This window comes from Corapipo altera, unplaced genomic scaffold (assembly GCF_003945725.1).
Source record: "Corapipo altera isolate COAL_440 unplaced genomic scaffold, ASM394572v1 49, whole genome shotgun sequence".
Lineage (NCBI taxonomy): Eukaryota > Metazoa > Chordata > Aves > Passeriformes > Pipridae > Corapipo > Corapipo altera.
In genome coordinates this window covers 5,222,286-5,246,208 of record NW_020884879.1, presented here as the reverse complement: position 1 = coordinate 5,246,208, position 23,923 = coordinate 5,222,286, and the positions used below count along the sequence as shown (strand labels likewise).

Genomic DNA, 23,923 nt, shown 5'->3' with positions numbered 1-23,923 from the left:
TGCAGTTTGAAATTTCTATGCTTTTTTCCCTTGAACACTTTAGGAAAGGTGTTAGAGGTATTATTTATGGCACTTTCTCTGCTTGGGAGTAATAGTATCTAAAAAGCTGTTTCTTCTTTTCAGGGAATGTGTGATGAAGAGATGGTAGGGACTGAAGCAATACCAGAATTTTTAATTAATAGTGAGGAGACAAAAGTGGTAAGTACTGTATCTTGTTTTAAGAATGGTCTTTTCAGTGTTGAACCCTAGAGTGGAATTCAGACTTGTTGTGATATGAACTTAATGCTAAACTTACAGAAGGCATGACTGATTCAGAAGTTCCATTACTTCATATATCTCATCAGTGTGTACAAAAATCTGAAGGAGGATGTGACAGGACCAGAGGAAGTGGGCACAAGAGGCACCACCTGAACATCAGAAAACACTTATTTTATTTTTTTAACTGTGATGGTGCGTGAGCACTTGGCACAGGCTGCCCAGAGAGATTGTGAAGTCTCCATCTTTGGAGATGTTAAAAGCCATTTGGATGAGGTCCTGGGCAGCTGATTCTAGGTTGCCTTGCTTGAGCAGGGAAATTGGACAAAATAACCTCCAAAGGTCTATTCTACTTCAACCATTTTATGACTCTGCCTCTGTTAAGCACAATAAAAATTAACTTTTAGGATTTGTTTCCTAATGTAATGAGCATTTCTCAGCTGTGACCTGATTTGGTAAATGCTGTGTATGAAATTTTGAATCCAGTAAGTGATCTGTAGTTATTGATGCAGTTACATCTGACACACTTGTAAGGTAAATGTAGCTGTGAGTGTGTTTAGCAATTGGACATTTAAATGTAATAATACTTCTTTCTAGTAGCAACAACAACAAAAATTTAACATATCTCCACAGGCAAGACTAAAGCTCTTTCCCCATCAAACAGGGGAGCTACATATTCTGGGAGTCGTTTATAATCTTGGCACTGTTCAAGGTGCTGTGACATTAGATGGAATAGATCCTTCTATTGGATTACAGTCAGGTAAGTGTGTCACTGCCTTAAGTTGTGTGTCTCTGGAAGGGGGAGGCATGGCTTCTGCAGTAGAACTAAATTCTAGTGTTTGACTATCGTGATGCAAGGCCTTCCCTCAGGTAGGGGTGTAGAAATAAGGGAAACAACTGAAATGTGCAAAGAGTGAATTGGCACCTCTAGGAATCCCGTGAAGAGGGATGCCAGACCCATACACTATTGCTCTTTTTAAATCTTTGGAAATTCTGAAACCAGTAAAAAATCGAAATTTAAATATTCTGTCTCTGCCGTGTTGAATCTATAACAACTTTCATTGACACTCTTGACATTCAATTTTCTTCTGCATCTTTTTGCTTTGTTAACTTTCAACTTCTGTCTAATTTTACACTGAAGTTCTTTTCATACATTCCCAAATTTAAATTTGGCTGATATAATTTTATTTTTAGCATCTTGACTTCTCTTTCCTTTATACTAACATATAAATGGCTTATTAATTGCATGTTACTTGATCTAGTTTTTTGAGTCATTCATCTGAAACTGTCTCTTGCGGGGAAAACTTAGGTTTTAGATTAAATGGGGATTAAAGCACATTGGAAATTGTCTGAAAGAAATAATGAAACTTGTTTATCTACAGACTTTTCAGTAAAAAACGTTTGGAGAGGTGTCTGTCTGAAGGAAATAATCCTTTAGGTGACTTCCAGCTTGGTGGAAACTGGGAAAGGAAATAAATGCACCATGTCTGCTGCTCCCTGCCCTAGTTGTAGTCAAACTATTGAAGGGCAGAATTAGTCCACAACAGTGGATGACTGGCTGTTTGAATTTGCAGTAAGCTTCGAGTAGTTCTTTGTCAGTAATGCTGCTTAAACAATGAGCACTGCACGTGCCACATAATAGAAAAATCAGAATTACTTTTGAGATTGGGTAGGGAGCTTTGGATCACTTCTCAGAAGAAAAGGTGAGTTACAAAAAAAAGAAAAAAATCAAATGTTTTATATTTTTTTCAGGAAAGTTTGTTTCCAATGGGTTATCTGTACGAGGACGACAAGATTTAGAAATCCAAGGGCCTCGACTTAATAACACAAAAGAGGAAAAAACATCAATTAAATATGGACCCGATCGACGTTTAGATCCCATTATCACAGAGGAAATGCCTTTGTTGGAGGTATGTAGCTACTTTCTATTTATTGGCAGTTTTGAGAAAATAACTGAATGCAGAGTTTATAAATGTAATTCTAAGAGTGAAGTCTTGGACTTTATTAATGCCTAAATCTTTCCAGGTAATTTTTGAGCTGTCAGTGGTGAACTTGTGTGGGCTTTTCCCAAGTGAAACTTGAAACCTCAAAGTTAACATCCTTCTGAAACTGCTATATTCTGTTTAGAATTTTAGTTTGCAACAGCTTTTGTAGCCAGATTTCGAGGTGAGGGGGGAATGGGCAAAGAAGCTTTTTTTCTGTTTGCTTGCCATTCATCTAGATTTATTCCAGTTGGTTAATTAAAACACGGTGCTTTTCCTTACTGGGGTTATGAAAATGATCTGACTAGGTGGTTAATGACAACATCTTATGGAGTTGGATAGTTCAACTAGCCAGAACCTACAGTGATCATCTAGTCCAGCTGCCTGACCAAGTTACACTGTGTTAAGGGCATTGTCCAAACTGACAGGCTTGGGGCATCGACTGACTACCTCTCTTAGAAGCCTGTTCCAGTGTTTGACCACCCTCTTGGTAAAGAAATGCATCGTAAAGTCCAGTTTGAATGTCCCCTGGTGCAGCTTTGAGCCATTCCCATGTGTGCTGTCACTGGATTTCAAGGAGGAGAGATCTGTGCCTCCCTCTCCACCTCCTCTCCTTGGGAAACTCTAGCAGTAGTATAGTTTGAATGTGTTGGTGGTTGTTTCTTGGGGTATTCATAACTTGGCTCAGTGTTCAGGCTTTTATTTTCTCCTTTTCTCTCCCATGCAGGTATTCTTTATAAATTTTCCTACAGGGCTTCTCTGTGGAGAAATCAGAAAAGCATATGTAGAATTTGTGAACGTGAGCAAGTGTCCTCTTACTGGGCTGAAGGTTGTGTCCAAGCATCCAGAATTTTTCACTTTTGGTGGAAATACTGCTGTTCTAACGCCACTAAGTCCTTCAGCTTCTGAGAACTGTAGCGCTTACAAGACTGTTGTGACAGATCCTACCTCTGTGAGAACAGCACTGCTGTCTTCAGCTTCTTCTGCAGACTTTGGGGTTGGCACAGGAGGTTCACCTGAAGTAATACAGGTTCCACTTCCTGATGCTGTTCTTCTTCCTGGGGCTTCAGTGCAGCTACCAATGTGGTTACGGGGACCAGATGAAGAAGGTGTTCATGAAATTAACTTCTTGTTTTACTATGAAAGTATTAAAAGACACTCAAAAATGTGGTAAGTTTGTTTTGTTTTTTTTAAAATCTACCTTTTTTGTCATACTTATTAGACACATTATAAACATTGTAACCACAGAAGTAAAACTTCATGAATTCTCACCATTGTTGCGATTTTGTAAAAATGGCCAGTTATCTGCTATTCTAAGCCATGTTTTTTCTACTCTATGGTCTAATATCCATATGAAATTATGTAGCCTACACTGCTTCCATTGAAGTAGTAATTATTAAGATATAATAGAAGGAAGGGTTAATGAAATTCTATTAATACAAACCTTGTTTGTATTTAGTTTCTCTGAAAGCACATCTTTCTGAGACATAGGGTGAAAAATCACGACTTAATTTGTTTCTGCATGTTATGAAACAAAATCTTGTCTACTTTGAATAAAAGATTTCTTTCTTGGTTAAAATGTGGTTAGTAATTGTATTGTGATGAAAGTTATTCTCTTTGGAGGTGTTAAATACCAAGTTTGACATGTATAGTCTTCATCTTGACAGAGTGGACAGTAAAGTTTGACACCACAAGCTAACAAGTAGTGCTTTTTTTGAACTGTACATGAAAAGGTAGCAAGTTGAGTTTTTATGTCCTACCTGTGTCTGAGGCTAAGGAGGTAACTTTTTTGAGAAACATGTTCTTCAAAGGCCTTTGAAGAAGTAGTGCAGGCTATGAGGAGTGAAGCTGGTGGTGTGGTTTAACTCCAGTTGCTCTTTCACTTCACCCCCCAGTGGGATGGGGGAGAGAATTGGAGGAGTAAAAGTGAGAAAACTTGTGAGTTGAGAAAAAGACAGTTCAATAAGTAAAGCAAAAGCTGTGCATGCAGTCAAAATAAAACAATTAATTCACTACTTCCCATGGGCAGGCAGGTTTCCAGGAAAGCAGGGCTCCATCATGCGTAATGGTTACTTGGGAAGACATACGCTGTTAGGCCAAACTTGTCCCTGCGTCCTCCTTCCCCCTCGTTTTATTGTTGATGCCAAACAGTATGAAATATCCCTTCCATTAGTTAGGGTCACCTCTCCCAGCTTTGACCCCTCCCACCTTTTTGTGCATCCCTGGCCTCCTCAGTAGTGGGGTGAGGAGCAGCAAAGGCCCTGACTCTGTGTAAGCCTGCTCAGCGATAACAACATTCCTGTGTTATCAACACTGTTTCCAGCGCAATCCAAAACATTGTCTGCTACTGTGAAGAAAATTAACTCTGTCCCAGCCCAAACCAGCACACCTGGTGCCTGTACTATCCATATTTAGGATGATGGTGGGGAGCAGGGCTATTTCAGATGAGCTCTAGTAACATGGACTGAATGTCTTCCGGTGGCTGAAGCTTATTTTCCAGGCTAGTTCTGAGAGAAACAATGTTCGTGGGCTGTGAGACTGGTCTGTAATGTAAATCAAAGCAGAGGAAATTGAAGATGGTTAAGAGATTGGATCACTAGCATATTCTTGACATCGAAGTAATACAAATGCACCCTTTGTGGAGGTTTTTCTGTAGCTTCTGAAATACCAAAGTTAACTTTTCATTTGGCTTTTAGGTAGCCTGTAGGAATAGGGAATTCATTCCCCTACAACGTAGAACTAATTTCTCCTCATAGTATTCAGAAATGGAGGCGTTTGAGAGATGGAAGATGGTTGTTTGGGGAATGTACATGTTCCCTACTGCACTGAAGTTTTGAGGGGATCTTAAGCAAAGTGCTCTGGTTTAAGAGTGCTCTTTGTAGACTGAGCAGAGCTTTTAAATGTTCAAAAATTACTTAATTTGTGCCACCTGAAAGCTATATAGACATCTTTATATCTGGATATTAACTGCAAAACTGTTTATTTTGTAGATTGTGACATGTGAAGTAGAATTTAGGAAGTCACTCTTCGTTTTGTTTTTTTTTTTCCCCCTCTCAAAACAAGTGTCACATGATGATTCAACATATTTAGTAGCTAATGCATATCACATTTTTCCATGCCTCTAAAATGTTTCCACATGGAAGTTATGGTAACCTAGAAGCTTCTACATGGGAAAAACTCATGTGTTTTGGTGATATCCAAGGATGGAACTTTACTCATCTCTAGAAAAACAGGAAGATAACTTTTACAAAGGGCCTGCTGTCCTGAAGGTTGAGCATGCCTGGAAACAGGCGGAGTAGCAATGGTTTCATTCTAGAAGATTCTCTGTTCAGCAGAACTTATTGAATGCAGTGATATTCTAAGTGCTTTTTAGGAAATGCTTACACAAGAGATGTTACTAACTAGTGAACCTTCTATGGCTTATTTACTCAAAAACTATTTTCCAAAGCATGTTGTGGCATTAATTAGCTTAATGATATCCCTGTGCCAGTGTATGTCTGTCTGTTTTCACTGTGCCAGTTGTCTTACACCTGGAATATTTCTGATATATTTTCATGGTAACCTTGAAAAAAGGTGAGCCTTTTTTTACAGTGTTTCATACTGGCTAAGACACTATGTTTGAACAGCACCTACTCATGAAGCATGGTTTTAAAAAGTAGTATAGTTTTGATGTGGAGCTAAAACAAAAGTGTATCTTTGGTTGAAATTAATAAATTGTCTAATGACCTTAATATTGACAAACATAAAAGCTAAACTTCTTGATGTGTTATTCTAGTCAGCAGTCCTGGTTATTTAGAATGTTGTTTTTTTTTTTTTTTTCTTTCCTTCCCTTCCCCTTCCCCCTCTTTTCCTAGTCATAGAGTATTAAGGCACACTGCGGTTATTTGTACCAGCCGGTCTCTGCACATTCGAGCTACTGTCTGCAGAAGTAATGCACTTGGAGATGAAGAAGGCAGAGGGGACAACATGCTGGTGTTTGTCGATGTAGAAAATATCAATACTGTAAGTTATTTTTAGTAATAATAATAATGACTGTTCTAAAGCTCAGCAGATGTGTCGCACTGGAACCAAGACTCAAGTAAAAGGTTTTCCTACAGCAACTTTGCAAACACTAAATAAACTTGCATATTTGACCATTTCGATTACTGTTGGAAAGAGTATTAACATTGTTACATCTCAACTCTCTGGAAGTCTGCTGTCCTAATCAAATTTCAGAACTATGGTTTGAAGTCTTTTTTAGGGAGATTTATTCCAAATCGATGAATATTCTTGATGATTGCAAATTCCAAAATAGTTTTGAATGAGACAATGCCCTCTTCCAGCTTTCAGTGGAAACACTGGTAAATTCAAAGACAAAATTTAAACTCCAGCTTGAAGGAAGTTTGTGTTTACATTTATAATCAAACTCTGAAGGCATTTTTACTAATATAATCCAAATACAGATCTGTCTGTTGTGATCTATTGACTTAGTAAAGCAGAAGAAAATATTTCATTTTTCATACCACACTAATTTAAATCTACTTGGTTTTTTGGTAAAGCTGCTCTCATTTTTTCAATCACAAAGCAAGGTAATTGGATCCTCTGTTCACAGAGTTCCTAGACACTTAGTTGATAGTGGATTCACTGAGCTGATTTGTCATTTTCTTTTAAAGGTGTGCACGTTCTTGGTTTTTTTTCAGTTACTAAAGTTAGTATTGACCACTCCTCATTTAAGGAGGAAGGAATGTTTTTACAAAGTACTTACCACATTAAGAGTGTGAGGCTTACTTTTCCATTACCACCTCTCTCTTTATGAGAAGGGAAACCAACTCCGAAAGCTACTTTTCATTGTGTATATATGTAAAAGCAAAATAAATCTTGAATTTCTAGGATTTGTGACCTAGCAATGTTCCTAAAGTAATCTTAGGAACTAAGTGGCCTTGTGGGCAGTGTTCTGCTTTGGAGTTAAACAAGCCTAGTTTTTGTTAAAGTTGTCTTGAACTAAAGCACTAGCTTGTAGGTATTTTTCTGGGGGATCTTTATTTCCTCTTTCTGTGGCTTTATTTACTGGAATCAGAAGTTACTGTGAGCTGGGACTGTTGTTTTACATTACAGTGGGTTTTAAATCTCTCCTTGTCTCTTAGTACTGTGTTATGGATGGTGTAAATAATGAGTTAAGATTGTAACAGTGCCACCTTGCACATCACAATTGCGATTGGTCTTATTTGACATTGCTTTTGTCTCTTCCTTAGAGTGAGACAGGCGTTAAGGAATTTCATATAGTGCAAGTTTCAAGTAATAGCAAGCACTGGAAGCTTCAAAAATCTGTTAACATCTCTGGAGACAAAGGTGTGTATCACCAAAATCATGACAAGTCTGGGTCCTGTCTGATAAGAAGAGTTAAAAGAATCTTATGAGGAGCTGAATTTGGCTTTCAGAATAATTAGTTTCCAGAAACTGAAGCCTTTCTTTTACTAGTGTTTCAAGAAAAGCATATTGTCAGATAACTTTTTCAGACTTCATTAATTTTAAAAATGAGCTTAATTACAGGTAAATTATTTCTGTGATGTTGTACTCCTTGCCTGGGGTGGGTGATGACTTGGCTTATAAGAAATATGTTTCAGTGTCCCTTTACTTTTAATGAACTATGTCAGTGTCGAATTTAACTGATCGACATATTTGGCAAGTGCTCTGAATATTCAGGTATTAGTAATATACCAAAATTGCTAGTTCTGTATCCTGCCTTAGCTAACACTAGCTGCTAGTTGTTGACAAAGCTGACTGTCCCAGACAAAAAAAACAAAGGTTCTGTTATTGTATCTAAAAAATGTTACCTTTACTTGTATGCTGACATTTTATGTACCTAAACATTAGTATAGACATATATTCTTCTGGTATGAATGTTGAGGGTGAACCAGTCAGATGATAAGCTGAATCTTTTGTCTTCCATTCCTTCATTCTTTCTCTGCATCTCCTTTATGTGTTATGACTCACTTCCTTCTCTAGAAGGAGATGGAAGGGGTCAGCAGAAGATGCATCTTCTTCCTACCATGCCATTGCTCTGCCTGATTAGTTATGCTTGTTGGGTATCATCAGTGTGTTTCCTATTTTTGAATGTTCAAGGCTTACTTTTGTCTGAGAGACCCTGATTATGCTGAAAAAATCTTGCAACCTTTTTCTTTCAGATACTAAACTTGCTAGCAGAGAGAGAGCAAAGTTATGTTTTAAAGCGGTCAGATGCAAAAACTCAGAAGGTAGGTTCTTTCCTGAATGTACTAACCTTTAGAAGAAAATACTCTTTGGATACTGAATTCTGAAGTTACAACTTCTTATGATGCTAAAACTATGCCTTCTCTTTTTATCCCTTAGAAAATTACACATTTGCAGACATTGTCTTTGGAAATGAACAGGTAGGTGAATGGGTACAACTGTGTGTTTTGTCCTGTGCAAGGTATCCCTCTCATGCAAAAGTATCCCAGTGAAAGCCTTTTTTAAAATTTAAAAATGGGAGCAGTGCTTTCATATTTGGAAAGTTGAGTTTTGCGTATCAAAAACTTTTTGTCTCCTAGGTCAGCTCTCTTTATTCAGACAAGGTAAGGTAACAAGCTAGTGTGTAGTCAGGTATTTTAAGATACCAGCTCCACAGTCGAACTACTTTGGGATCATATTGCAGTGCTAGCTTTTTGCTAATGCTTTTGCTTCCTTTTCAACTCTTTGGAACAATTATTTCCGATACATCTCATCCCTTTAGTTTTCTAGTAGAGGTCTGTGGATGTCAAGATTCTTGTTCCTAATTGTATTTTTACTAAGACAAGTTAAAAATTGTAATTACAACTTATTCTTGTCTTGAAGAATCCTTTTAGCAAATGATCTTAGCATTTTAGCAAATGCTTTCCCAAAACCTGAGGAACATAGGCCACCTGTATCAGATCAGAAATCTGCTTAGTGGATTTACATAGCTGGATGTGAGATTGCTTATTTTATGAAGAACGGATATTTTTCCTATATGTAGTCAGCGTGTAAAAGCCAAAGAAAACCAGTTTGCTGCCATTTCATTTCATAGCCACATAAATTGAAGTTAGAACTGAAAATCTGAGGTAGATGATCTCTCCTTACATTTAAAAAGTTGGAATCTGAGCTGTGTGAACTTTAGCTTTCCTAGAGAATATTTTATTACAACAGGGGGATGAGGAGGGGGCCCTCCCTCCTGCACAGTTACTCCAAAAACAGGTTTTCTCCCTGGGTATAAGTATTCTGCTAATGCAATAATTAGCAGCTCTGCAACACCATATTCTGGAAGAGGTCACAGTTTTGAAAAGGAGAGGTTGGGAAGCTAAAGTTTTTTCTTATCCTGTTGGTTCCGGCAGGAGACAGTATCATTGCTGTCACTCTTAAAAACCAGTTTCCTTATCAGGCTTTTGGTGTTGGAAGAGCTTGGCACAAATGGTGACAAACTTCTGTTTGTGCCACTTATACATGGGGGCTATGGTATGCCATCTATTATCTGTGCTATTGCTAGCAAAATTTACGTTTCTAACTTAGATATATAATTCTATCTAACCTGAGGAAAATACTCATAAGCAAAAATGACTTGCACGTGAGTTAGTTGGATGCTTCAACTCTGTCTGCTATACTTCATATATATCACAGTAGTCTGCTTTGTGGTAATAATCAAACCCCTTATTTCCAAGTTTGGTATTTGTAGTTTTAAATCAGTAAGTTATAACTGTTTCCCTATGTTGCCTTAAACAGCCCTTTAGATAGAGCTGAACTCTTAACAGGTCAAGCATGGAAACCAAGATGTCTGGCATCCGTTAGGTTTGCAAAAGGAAGCAAAGCGAGATGAGATAGTGGAACTGAAATACTACAGTGATGAGCTCTGTTAGAGCAACTTGTGTAAGCTTGCATCCTGTTCTGAATACTTTCTTGCTTTTTTTTCTCTTGTAGATAATAAGTTCTGCCAGTCCTTGTGCAGACTTTTTTTTCCAAAGTTTATCCTCTGAATTTAAAAGAACACATGTGCAATCTCATCCTCATGCATCTCAAAGGGCAGCAAAACAATCATTTGATGAGACAGTCAGATTGATACAAAGATGCAGTGAAGTTGATTTGAACATTGTAGTACTGTGGAAGGTATGTATGGTTGTGGTCTTTGTGGTAATTTGGACATGAAACATTACTGGTAGAAAATAATTTAATATGGCATCCTGAACTTCCAAGCATATTTCAAACATATGAAATTTATGGGTGAGGGTTTTTCTGAAAATAGGCAAATGAACTAAAATGGTGCAAGAAGCAAAGAGAGTCTTAATATCTATTACTGTGATAAGTATCCTTAAATGGTTTTACATTGCTCTGGATGCACTCAGTTATTATAAATTCTCTTTTAAAAGAGCAAATTACGAAATCTTAAACTAAGAGGTTTGTTAATGCTTGCTCTTACTGTAAGAGTGACCCAGTTGGCTTTGAAGAAAAGGATCTCATTTACCAGAATGCAAATATTAAGTAGTAGAAATTGGCATAAATATGTCATGCTAACCTCTAGGTTTTGAACAGTACAGCTGGTTCTACTTATGTTGGGGGAAGTCGGTAATTCTGTACTGTGAAGCTTATGATAGTTTCTGATCTGCAAAATATTTTTTTTGTATTATGTTCTGTAGGCATATGTTGTGGAAGACAACAAGCAGCTTATTTTGGAGGGCCAGCATCATGTTGCCCTTAACACAGTTGGAAAGGAGGCTTTTTCGTTTCCTCAGAAGCAGGTGAAGTTTTTCTTTACAGTTGATTCTTTCTCAACATTGACTTGATGAATTCTCTTGTATATAAGTGGAAACCTTTGTGGAATCTAACATCAGATACATGTTATTACTAAATAATTCAGACTGACTTCAGATTTGATTAGTCACCTATAGTACTGATATAGCTAAGCTTAGTTTAAAGATGAGAAAAGCAATATACAAGTAAGTATATTGCTGTGCAGTTGTTGGAGTAAATTGTTCTGTGGTATTTCTGAGTAGAACTAGAAGCTTGTTAATATTAAAGGTAATAATTATTTCATAACAAAGTTAATAGTAAAATGGTGAAATTTCATAGCCATTTTGATTGATGAAAGAAAACAGAATCTATAAGAAACTGGTGGATGTCTTTTGGTACATGAATCAGTAACAACTGTGGAAGCTATAGATAAGTTTCTGTAAAAACATCTATGTTAAATTCAGTTCATGTGGGTGCAAAATAAAAAAGAAATAAGTCTTAAACAATAATACTTGTTCAATCTTTGACTGAGCAGTACCTTGCTGTTCCTTCTTATTTTGGTGCCATTCCCCTTGTTTTTACCAATATTGCAAATATAATATATAACTTTTAGTGAACACTTACTTAAAGTTGCAGCAAATAGTACTATATGTTATTTTTGTCAAGAAAACAGTACAGGACAAATGCGTCTATAAATATCGTACTGTAGTGCAAGTAGTGAATTATTCTGAAGCTGTGCACTTGGCTTTGGTTCATAAGTCTTTAAGTATTTGTACATTAAGATAATTTTTTCCATTTAGTTCTTTGTTTTATGAAATAAATGGGAATTTGTGCACATGGGCTCAAGCTATGCTGACCAGTACAAGTCTAATGGCAACTACCCCCTCTGGTATTACTTTTCCTGTTTTAAGATGCATGGGGAACAGTAGGTCACACTGTAGACATCTAAAGTTAGGAGAGAAAATACTGTGAACTTCTATTTCTGATCTCATTGAGATCTGGTTCTCACAAATGGGTGGGAAGAGAAAATAGAAACAAATCACATCTGCAACCTGAAATAAATGACTGAACATGCGATGGGTAAAAATTTACATTTCTTGTTGTCTGCACTGAAACCTATTTTTCTGCATCAGATTCAGTTTCAAATTAAAATAAATTAATCCTACCACGACCACCAAGGAGGATCCATAGATACCCTCAATTTTTTTTTTTATTTGAGGAATACATGTTACTGTATTAGCATTCTCTGTCTATAATCTGTTTCTCATCAATTTTTATTACAACTACATTCAAATAGATTCTACATTTGATTATTGAATTCACTTTCTTTAGCATAAGGAGCATACTGTACCTTGGTTGGAAGCAAAAAGCATCTGCATTGTGATGGAGTTGAAATCTGGTATAAGAGTAGTGGTAGTTGTTTTTAATAAACATGCAAATTCTGTGTCCTCATGGTAACCAAAGCCCAGATTTGGCTTGAATTTTAAGAGTCTGAGGACTGCTAAGAATTGAGAAATTTCATATGCTCATGTACTACTTTTTTTTCTAATTGAGACTTTTCTATTGTGAGGAGGGTAGATAAACTGCTCTGAGGTAGGAGGTGAGATATAACAAAGGAACTGATTTGAGACTTTGCTGGAGTTTGCTTCATTCAGTCCACATTTCAGAATTAAAAAAATGCTCAAAATAGGATTAAATTAGGGTAGGTAGAGAAAATAATATACTTAAGAATTGCATATTGTTTTTTAATTATCTTGCTCTTGCGTTGAAGTAGCACAGGCATTGAAAAGTTAGAGAGGAGGGGTGGTAGAAAATCCCAAACGCAAACTTTGCTTCTGATTTAACGTTTTCAGTATATGTAGTTTTGTCTCGTAAATCTGTATTTATTCTCCTAAGTCACGAATAGGGTTGGAAACTCTATTCTAGACTGTTCCTGAATTCCTTTTGCTGACACTATAGAAGTTCGTTGTTTTCTGAGGACTCGACAGCAGAGGGAGATGGAGCTGCGTGCTTTTTGCCAGCACATGTTGGTCACCAGTTTGTAGATGATAGAGGGCTGCTCAGATCTGAAAACAAGTTTATTTGTAGATTCTGAACAGGGTGTCACCTGGGATGCTAGGCTCCACTGTGTGCATTTCTTGCAGAATTCTGCTTGTTGCTCCTCTACAGTAGCTTTCTTCTTGATTTAAACATCATCTGTTTCATGCTGTTTTATCCAACCAAAGGAATTTTTGTCTGTCTCAGACACAGACACAATTATCCCCAACCAAGAACAGTCTCACAATGGGCATGGAAGAACATGAACAAGATTTCTCTCTGCACTCCCTTAATTTCTTTTAGTGCTCGGAGAAATTACTCAAATCTTAGATGAATTAATCAAATAACTACACTGAACAAAGCGAGATATCTTGCTTTATATTTTGATTAAATTCTCTGTACTGGTTAGCTTCTGCTGTGATGTCAATTCTAGTGTATCTCAGATTAATTTTTTACCAGCTTCTAAAGGTGTAGTTTAGATTTATAAAAGCTTCTACTGCTGTTCAGGGAAACAAAGTTGCAGTAAAGCACTGTAGTGAAGACTGGGAGATTTGATATTCTTTGGCACTGTTATGTTTAAGTTGTTTCAGCAGTTTCTAGTGTATTGACAGTGGGGTGCACTGGTTTAAAGTTATCTGTATTATGTGTTTAGGCTAAGGTGTTAGTTAGGCTGCTGACTGAGACACAAGGATGTGTGGTTACCTCTGCTTGGTTCGTTGTGGGACATGAAATATGTACAACAGGGATGTGGAACAGACAACACAATGCAATTATTCCTGTATTGCAGTAGCATAACTTGCTGTAGTACTTGATAAAATCAGAATAAAACCTCTGGTTATAGTGACACTTGAGTGGTGCTTTCTGTGTAAAATTTCTGCACATAAAAAGTAAGTAGCAGTAAAATTCTATACAAGTTCTTGGATGCTCAAATGCATGGGCTTCCTTTTTTTCCCATGTGTATTCAAAACAGAATTATGAATTCTAATATTTTTTCATTCTAACCAAGACAATAAATATAACTTCAAAGCTTTTCTGTTTAGCTAAATAGCACTGCTTTGAGCATAGTAGGCACAGTGGACTTACTGGGTGATGTGATGGACTACTTACATCTTTGTTTGCAAAGTTTGCAGTAAGGTAGTATGCTGACAGACCACTTAACTGCTTAACAGAAGTAATATTCTTTATTTGTTTCATACAGAAAACTCTCTGAATAATATGGAAAACATTTATCTTCCCGTCCTTTCTCTTATTTGCATTTTTGAAAAAAATGTCGTTTTTCTAAAGGTAGAGATAAAAATGCTAACTCTCATCTGTTGCTTTGAATCAGAAACACCACAGAGCGATACGTGTGATAGTCACAGGCAACAATATGTGAAGAATAAATCACATAAGGTGGAAGTTATGTGAATAGTTCTGAATAGATCCATTTCAGTCCAAGTAATAAAAGCATCTCTAATAAAAATGAGCTGGGTGTTTGTAACTCATGGCTGGGTTTTGGTTGGTTTCTTTTTTTTGTTTGGTTGGGGTTTTTTGGTTTTGTTTGTGAGGGTTTTTTGGTTTGGGTTTTTTTTTTTTTTTCTTTTTGACAGTGATACTGCTATGGATTCTGTTTCTCTTCTGAAATCTGTTTTTAGAAATCGGGTAGTTTGAACTGAAGGTCAGCTTACCATTGCATCCAAAATACAACTCCTCTGACTCTTATTCTTGACCTCTACCTTAACTTAATGAAAGGACAAACACTTCAAATGCATTAAACATCCAGTCACAGCAGGGCTGTTGATCGATATTATTTCTTATTGCTGTTTTTCCTGTTTTTCTAATCTGGTGAATTCAATCCAAAATATTTCAAAGGAAAAGTGCAGTGTGATATGGTGGGATAAAAGTAATAGTGTGGTACTGGGGCATTTGCCACGCTTCTGATTTGTAACAACTTCACACTGGTGGAAGGTGAGAAGCAGTCTAGAGGCTTGTCATTTGAGTGTCAGCATGTTGGAAATAGCATCCATCCTTCTGAAACAGATTAGCATGGGAGTGTAAACTTAGTTTTAACTGAGGTCTAGATAAGATGAAATGTCTATGAGTGTGTTTTAGATCATTTGGTTTTTTTGAAGGTACTGTTCTCTTTTCAGTCCTCTGTTTTTATTGTGAAGCCATCTCGTAATGCAAAAAGTGGATATCTTCCAGGCAGAATTAATCCAGATGCATCTGGGCTACTCATTCAGTCCTGTGGATTAGACCAGTGCTAGCTGGCTCAAAGTAATATCCATAAAATGCATACAGATGCAGGCTTTTTGGCAGTATTCCACTTCAGAGAGGATAATTTTTGGTAACACTGCTTCTTAAAATAGATGCAGCTTAGTGAGTCAGCAACAGTTTGGTTGGAAGTAGTAATTTTTGAAATGTAGGAGAGGGTAGGGTTTAAATAACTATTTTTCCTAACAGTGAATTACTGGAAGTGACATCTTGTGCTAGTTCAGGGTTTTGGTTTTTTTTACAGAATACGTGGGAAGGGATGCTTTGCTTGAATCAAACACAGATTGTTGGAATGCATTTAAGATTTATTTTTTTAAACCAGCTTGGTGGAGAGAAAGCCAAGTTCTTAAGGGTAAATAAACATCAAGAGCTGAAATATAAGTTTTTGCTCTGTTATATCAATTAACGAAGCAGATACTGTACCACTGGGTGAGGACTGGGTTATATTGTTGTCATGAGTGAAATTTTCCAAATAGCTGAAACATTTGATCTGCTGTTTTACACATTGATGGACTACAGAGCTGATGGTATTTGTTTTCAAATGTATTATTACTGTTGTCAGTAAAATACTGTTCCTGGAGTTGTCATTTCTGTACTTAGCTCGAAGGAATAGATGAGTCACATATCGAAGGAAGCAACTTCAAACTGAGGTTTTTAAATGGAAGTTCTCAGGTCTAAAATGGGAAAGGGAGACACATCACTTAGGATCTCACTTTGTCTCTATTGTGTCATTTTTTTATAGCATTTTCTTATGCTTAGCGTCATTCAGGAGTTTCCTTTTAAGGTCTTTCTCCTCTACTGTGCATATTGGCCCCTCATGCTTGACCAAGCACGTTAATGATCCTTTTGGCTGTGTGTGACTTGTGATTTATGGGGCAAATATGCTGATTTTTCTATACAGCTTGGAAATCAAATTGTGATATTTGACTTGTTCTGGTGTGTTTAAGAGCACATCAGCCCAGTCTTTGAGAATATTGTTTTTGAAACTGAAAACTTTAAAATTGTCTAATATTACCTAGAAAAATTTCTTAAGATGACTGCATCTACCATCACTTTCATCCATCTGAGGAAAAGGAAGAACTTTTCAATTTGAAAGTGCATTCTGAGAGATATAAGGAATGTATTACGGGTAGATCTGTTTATTACATCTATCAGAAGATGTTTGGAATGGTTTAAATGTTGCCTTTTCAACTTTTAGCTTAGTATAGGTGCAGGAGAGATCTGAAACCCGTGTGAATGACTGAAATGAAATTTCAGAAGGATACATAGGGATGATACATAAGTATTTCAAAGTAGCAAAACATCAGACTCTAAAAGTGTCCTGGCTTTTTTGTAACTACCAAATAATGAGGATGGTGAGATTATTCTACTTGAAAGAGCAATCTTGAGTCTAGGTTTAAGTGTATTTGTTTGAAACTGGCCTTTGTAAATGGCTTTGGGCAACAAGAAGCTTTCTAAAAATAGAAACAATTTTTCTAGCACCAGTTATGCAATTTGTAACTCTTGAAAGGTAACTGAGGAGCAGCGTGGTCCTGGTGCTAATGCCTGTTGCGTGTTCCTAATCAAAACCCAAAAAGCTTAAAAATGCAGGTATGAAATTTAAAACAATGACAAAAGCACATACCCTTTTTCCAGTCAGTGTGCAATATATGATGCTTGCTGTTCTACTGGAGCTTTTTTCAAAGAACTACAGTGGGTCAACAAGCAGACTTCAGTTGTCAAAACTTCATTTTTATTACCTTTTAAAAGGCAATGGCAGTAGTCCATTTAGGCTGATATTCTAGGAGTTCAGCAACCTGTTTAATTCTTTGGGTTTTTTTGCTTCGTTCCTAAGTTTAAAAAAACAAAAGTCTTGAGGCTGTTACTGCTTGGTGTATATTGGTGAAGAGAGGGTACAGATGCCCAAGTAGGTTTTTTTGTAGCCTTGATCTAATTTCACAAGAGTAGGGTGGGGGTTAAATTCATCCTTAAACTTAGCATTTATTAGCTGTCTCTAGGTAGCTCCCTGATCTCTATGCACATCTTCTTGGTTGCCATTTGGAAGTGCTCAATTCTTTCCTGAACTATTAGGTAAGAGAATCATGTACTAAATGTCGTATCTTAGCCTTTGTTCTAGGTACACAATCAGAAAAAAACTAGACTTTGAGCAGCTGAACTTGGAGAGCCAGACATCTTTTGTGACTCTGACACCCAGAAGCTGGCTGGAATTAAGTTTTACCTCTGATGGTAAATGGTTGATCTTGCTGCTTTCCAGTCCTTTGCCAGAGGTGTAAGATTAGAACTAAAGGTTTGAAACATTAACAGCTCTCTGCACTTTCTCCAGTAAATGTTCCTACTGCATTTCACGATGTTCTTGTCTATTTGTAGAGATAAATATTCATATTTGTCTTTTGTAGGGTTTTAAAAAAATACTCGGGAATTCTGATTGGGAGGACTTGGAACAGGTAATTGACTCTAGGGCAAACTATACTATGAAGGATATTGATATGTGGTTGAAGACAGCCTTGAGTAATTAGTTGGACTGTAATTTGAAGGGAAAGATTAGTTTAAATTAAAACCTATAATCTTCTGGATTTCATGCTGTCAGGTTTCATCGTTAGGTACCCATAGGATAGGGTGGAAACATCAAATTCATTCAATCCTTAAAATATATTTTTTTGTTACTGTGAAATACCTTTTTCTTCTGAAATTTCGTTTTAAGAGAATTACTCTTCCTTTTGAAGGAAGGAATTGCAAGCCTGAGAAAACATTGGGTGTTTTCCTGCTGTTACCAACACAAACAAACAGTGACTCAGGTGTTGATACACTGCAGAATGCCCAATGTGTTTGCTTTTAAGTCAGGTTTTATTGCCTGTGGTGTTCGTTTTCTACTTAGAAGGTACAATCCGTCACCCTTTAATGAAAAGTGTTACTTTATGACACTGTAGTGAACTTTCTGGTGGCTTTTAAAAAATCTTTTTGTTTCACACACTTTTAGTAGGCAGTCACACTTACTGCTGCAAATTCCATTTTTCTTTTAAAGGTGGACTTTTTCTAGAATAGATTCATAAGGGAATACTAAAAGGCAGCTCCTTCCTGAATAAATCCTGCTCACAAAACAGCTTAGATGATGTTGGACAGGAGCGCTGCACCAAATGCAGCTTGGGTGCCTCATTTGGAGCTTTCTGTGAATCCTAAGTAGTGTGTCAGTGCTTGTCTTGGGCTTTTATCTGGGGACAAAGGTAACTTCTGTATCTGCAAGTGCTTGTTGTGCTATTTTTAAGATACTCTGTATTACTAAATTCTTTCTGTTTTCTTTACTTTGGATCTGTTCTGGGAAACTTGTGCATTGCCTTTCCTGTTGTGAACTTCCGGGGGCAGGTGATGAATTTTTTTGTTGTTGTTAGGTACAGCTGCTGAATAGGGAACTGTGTAAACTTTTTTTCTTTTTTCTTAGAAACAAGCCAAACCCAAACACTAACAAACCACTGCAACAGTAGTGTGCTTTTGTGAACCTTGCACAGATAGTGTTTTCACAAGCAGCTGTGAAATACATCTCAAAAGAAAGTAATAGATAAATCATAGCAGTTCCTCACCCAATATGCTTAAATACAAAACACCTTGGAAAAAAAAAATGTAAGCTTTGTGATGCTGCAGACTTGTTTCCCTTATGAGCTGTAGTTCATAATGGAACATTGTAGCATCTGTGACTGGATTTCTTGTACCTTATGTCACTGTTTTGAATGTTCTTCTGAATTTGTGTTTCAGGAACTACCAGAAACAGTTCTCTTAAAGTTTTTTCGACCAGAAAACACACCAGTACCTGCAAGACCAACATCAGAGCAGCTTTCTAGTCTTATTAAGACGAGTCTTCATTATCCAGAGTCTTTCAATCATTCTTTTCATCAAAAAAGGTTAGTGAAACATTTTCTTTAGAGACTTTAGAAATATTGTTAATATTTGGGCATAAATCCTTTTGAGATGCTATGTCGGTTATGATACAAAAGATAAAAGTCTGGTATGCAAGGGTGAAATCTTGCTCAATTTTTAAACTCACAGCTTCAGAGTTTTATAGGTAAAATGAAAATGTTGTGTAAAAAAAACCAAAAACCAAAAGAAAGAAAACCCCAGCAAAACAAACCAACCAAACAAAAAGGCTATAATACCACAGGTTGCAGTTTCAATGTTTACAAGTAATGTTATCAAACTTACTGAAAGAGAAATGGTGTGCTCCCTTTGTGTTTATTTTTGTTGTCAGAGTATAACTGTGTGGTTTTTTTTGAGAAGCCAGACAGAAAGTAAAGAGGTACTTTTAGGTGAAAAGAACTGTTATGTCTACAGCATCTGACTTGCCAAGATTAGCTGCACATGGTTCTGATTTATGTCACAAGGAAAGGTGGTAACAGTTCAGATCACCAGGGCTTGTCTCCTGGAAGAATATCAGAATTAACCTCTGCCAAAAGCATACTACTGGAGTGAATTAGTTGGAGCCTGTGAAACCCATGGATCTTTCAAGATTAGAATGACATGAACAAAGCCCCTCGGTTTAATTTCCAAACATTAAATGAATTGTACTTGAAGCATGAAGATACCTATTTAGGTTTGAGTTGTTTTATCTGAAAACTCTGTTATAGTTTTTTCAGTTAGTATAAGTTGCCAAAAGAAAGGGATTTCTTTCTTTTTTAAATCTAACATTTAAATGTTTTATAAGATATCATATTTTAATGACAGTTACAAAGCATACTTCATTCCTGTAAGACATTCACCTCTTATTGGTTATACTTGCTAATTGTTCTTTTCTTGTAAGTCAAGTTTAGTATATTTAAACTGTTAAGCAATGGGAAGGAATTCCAGTGACACAAATCACTTACTGAATAGAGCTGTTTCATTTGCAGTAGTTTGTGTTCCTGCCTGTCGGTATCTTGGGGTCTTTCTTGCTGCAGCATTATTTATAAAATCAATAATACTAATTATGAAGAAGCAGAATATCAATTAACTGTGTGTTCTATTGAGGATAAAGGCTTACATTAAGACCGACTGTGCATGTGCTGTCTGTTCTGTTTGGGCACTGTTCAGGCTACAACTTTGGGCGCGATGCCAGCAATTCCTCTACAGGAGGCAGTGCAGAAGAAAAGGATCCAGTCAAAATGTGCCAACCACTGGTTCAGAGACTAGCATGCTGGATCATGTTATCCCATTCTGAAATGTCTCTTGTCATAAAAGTAGATTTCCTGTAAACTGAGGTGGTATTTATCCTTTTGCTATCCTTTGTCAGCTGGATGAGGGGAGATGGTAACTTCATTTGGCTCAAATGCTGTTTGCCTTAATTGACAGCGTTTATTTTGAGTAGTTCTAGTCAATGTAAGTGATTATATTGTTACATACACTGACTGTTGCATAATTGACAACTACATGTTAATTCTGTGTTACTGGAAATTCATTTTAACTATTTGAGTATAGTTAAGACTGTCCAAAGTAAAACCTCTTTCCCTTACTGTGGAACTGTTTCTCTTTGCAGCCTCTGTCTGGTACCTGTCACTCTCCTACTTTCCAATTGTTCGCAGGCTGTTGTAGATGTGCTGATTGATTTGCGGCATAAAACAACAAGGTAATGTGTAAATGTTAATAAACCAGTATTTTTTAAGAACACTTCCTTGTAGTGTTTCAACTATATTGAATATCTAGAATAGGGTTTTTCAACAGTGGCTTCTTTGGAAGAAGGGAAGTTGATAAAGGATCTTCAGTCGGTGCTCTGTTTCACTTTGCTAAGACAGGACCTTGAATTGTAACTCTTGAATTGTTAAAACTCTTTTCTAGTAAAGTAGAAATACTTTTCGACTAGTGAAATAGGAAGTTCAGCAATTTTACTTTATTAAACATATGTTGTTGGATTTTAATTTTTAAAATGCCAAGTAATTTGTAGAAAACGTTTGGAAGTTTAAACAGGTACTTCCTTCTTAGTATAAAATTAGTATAAAATTGTAGTTCTTAGTATAAAATTTCATAGAGCCTTGGGTATTTTTAAGACTTGCTCCAGGTTTAGCAGCAGATCCTTATGACTTCCTTTTTGCCTAGAAGTGTAGTATTATCTGTGAAAGAAAACATTAGCATTGAGGAAATGTTTGTGAATTGCTTCTAAAAAATTGGTTAAAGGTTTTTGTGGGAGAGAGAATTCATTACCATAATATACCATTGTAACATGCAATACACCACTGTAATTCTGCCACTTTTGTTAAAACAAGGCAACTTTAACCTGTGTAATTCAGGTGACAGCCTCCCTTCCTCCCTTTTGCCCCCTTAGACATAATACTACCTGGTCTGCTTCCTGCCAAGGGGGTGAGAAAGATTGTGAAGACATTGAGGTGGGCTTAGTCATGGGGGAACATTGGCTTGTTGCCAACAATCCATGCAGACAAGTAAGAAATGGAAAAACCCGGAGCCTGATACAGAGGTTCAGAAATGCAGAACAGAAGACTTATGTGTGATTTACTTTTCAGATATGATTAGGAACCTATTCACTGATCTGTTGTTTTTTCGCAAGATGGTCATGTTTTGTAACATTGTGAGACGTGTCACTGGAAGGACTGTGTACTCATGAACCTTGAAACTTCTTAAAAATAAAAAAATCCAACGCCCCCCCTCCCTGTTTATTAATGCAATGTCTCTAAAGCAGTGTATATCCATGTTGACTATTCCTTTGTGACAGTCTGATTTAACTCTAGGTCATGGGACAGGTCCAAAAGTGCCTTAAGCAGGAATTCCTTAAACTGTGGTAGTTTGGATCTTGTTACTACCATCTATTGTTAGTGTTACGTGCCAGTTATGTAGGAAACTGAGAATACACAGGAATCCATCACTATACATATATGTATAATTAATGTTGTATACAGTGTACAGCATATTAGGAAAAGAAATTTTCAGAAAGTATAAATAAGCATTTCTTTGTAAGGGGATGGTGATGGACACAATGCATCCTGAAATCTTGGGAAAAACTTGAGGTTGGAAGGAATCATGTAAATTGGTAATATACGCTTCAGATTCAGAGAGTAACATTTTTACTTTCTTTTTCAGCTCTGAAGCACTAGAAATACATGGATCTTTTACATGGCTTGGGCAAACACAGTACAAGCTTCAACTTAAAGGCCAGGAGGTCTATAGCTTGCAGCTGAAGGCTTGCTTTGTTCATACAGGTGTCTATAATCTTGGAACCCCCAGAGTATTTGCCAAGCTAGTGGACCAAGTTACTTTGTTTGAAACAAGTCAGCAGAACTCCATGCCTGCACTGATTATTATCAATAATATCTGACCACTTCCTGAGAAAAAACGCACTAAAAGATGAAATAAATGGGATTCTTTTCTTATATTGCTGGTTGACATTTTGCTGCAGTTTTTTTGAAATAGCACCTCAAACATCTAACTTGTTACTAAAGATCGTGTAGAAAAGAAAATAGCAAAATATTCAGATGACTTGTCAATTTGTTTCTCGATGCAATGCACGTTGGACTGAAAATACGTTTATCCTTTTATAATGTATTTCTTCTCTGGTAATTAAGATATTCATACCACGAAATACTCTAACTCCAGATCTGAACATACTTGTATGTCCAATGCCCTGTCAAAAATGCAGCTTGACTGCTGTTACAACTTCCAGCATGGTGTGTTTAATATTTGTGGCTGTATTAGGATATGGTTCAGGAAGAAAGCTTCACTGGCTTTTTCCTGTCTGAAGCCATTAGTCATGATAAATCCCAACCTTACTGTGAAGTTCAATAAGGTCTCTCAAATCCATTTCTGATTCTCGGTTCTTTAGTTTAAAATTTTGTTTTCATATTTATGGAAACTGGTGACCTTTCAAGGTTTACGTAAAAGTCCCACCTAAGGTGTTTAAAAAAATAATTTCTTGAACCAGTTTGAGTATTTTCTCATTCATCTCAACACAGAATGCACTATTTCACAACCATGAGATTGTCATTTAAATTGTCACTTACTTTATTATGTAACTATAACAACTGATCTGTTTTAAAAAAATCTACTCAAGATTTTCAAGAAATGTATTATATTTATAACAAATGTACTGTAAATAGAATAAAGCATACACCATATTCACTGTATAGATGAGTGGCCTTTTTGTTTTCCCTTGTATACAGCTATAACAATCCACGGGAGCTGATACCGTGTGTGTAGGTATATATTGTGTACTGTCTTTGTTGTGGCACCCTCTGCTCAGGTGAAATTCCCATCCTGTTGCCATGTGTAGCCTTAGTGTGTACCTTGAAGTGCCTTTGAAGTGTTCACTGAAGTCATTGTAGTGACTGCTTTTTCTCATTTGAATTCTTGTCCGGTGTTCCCAGGTACAACACAGAATTCAGCTCTCTGGGAAATCTCAATTACTCGCTCTGGGGAGGCAGATTTTTAATCTGGGTAACAGCTGCTGAGGGTGGGGAAGGCTGTGTGAGACAATCAAGTGCAGCAAACCCAGCTATGAGTTAGGAGTTAATGTTAGTGATGGGTTAGCTGAGTACAGGGAAAATGGATCACCTAATGACTTCTGATAGTCTGCTCTTTCTGTTGACTGAAGGAAATTTCACAGGGTGACACTGGTGTGTGAAGCAGTACATTACCTTCTGATGCATTTTATTCTTTTTAGCCAAGGCTTCCAATTTTACTCATTTTTGGTACTTCTG

The 23,923-nt window shown here is 36.8% G+C and overlaps 1 protein-coding gene across 4 annotated transcripts in view; it reads left to right on the top strand.

Moving 5' to 3' along the window:
• The window catches only part of TRAPPC8 (trafficking protein particle complex 8), a 52,224-nt gene extending 28,874 nt beyond the window's left edge, over positions 1–23,350 (top strand). For 2 of the 4 annotated variants that reach the window (XM_027638601.1, XM_027638598.1), the window contains 14 exons: positions 124–198; positions 889–1,015; positions 2,008–2,165; positions 2,965–3,407; positions 6,092–6,239; positions 7,469–7,565; positions 8,402–8,470; positions 8,586–8,626; positions 10,164–10,349; positions 10,877–10,978; positions 17,657–17,704; positions 19,008–19,153; positions 20,758–20,847; positions 22,311–23,350. In XM_027638601.1, the coding sequence (XP_027494402.1) occupies positions 124–198; positions 889–1,015; positions 2,008–2,165; positions 2,965–3,407; positions 6,092–6,239; positions 7,469–7,565; positions 8,402–8,470; positions 8,586–8,626; positions 10,164–10,349; positions 10,877–10,978; positions 17,657–17,704; positions 19,008–19,153; positions 20,758–20,847; positions 22,311–22,545 (1,965 nt within the window). In that variant the 3' untranslated portion in view covers positions 22,546–23,350. The remainder of the gene's footprint in view (positions 1–123; positions 199–888; positions 1,016–2,007; positions 2,166–2,964; positions 3,408–6,091; positions 6,240–7,468; positions 7,566–8,401; positions 8,471–8,585; positions 8,627–10,163; positions 10,350–10,876; positions 10,979–17,656; positions 17,705–19,007; positions 19,154–20,757; positions 20,848–22,310) is intronic. The other 2 variants (XM_027638600.1, XM_027638602.1) reach the window with 1 other exon arrangement.
• Positions 23,351–23,923: the final 573 nt, after the last annotated feature.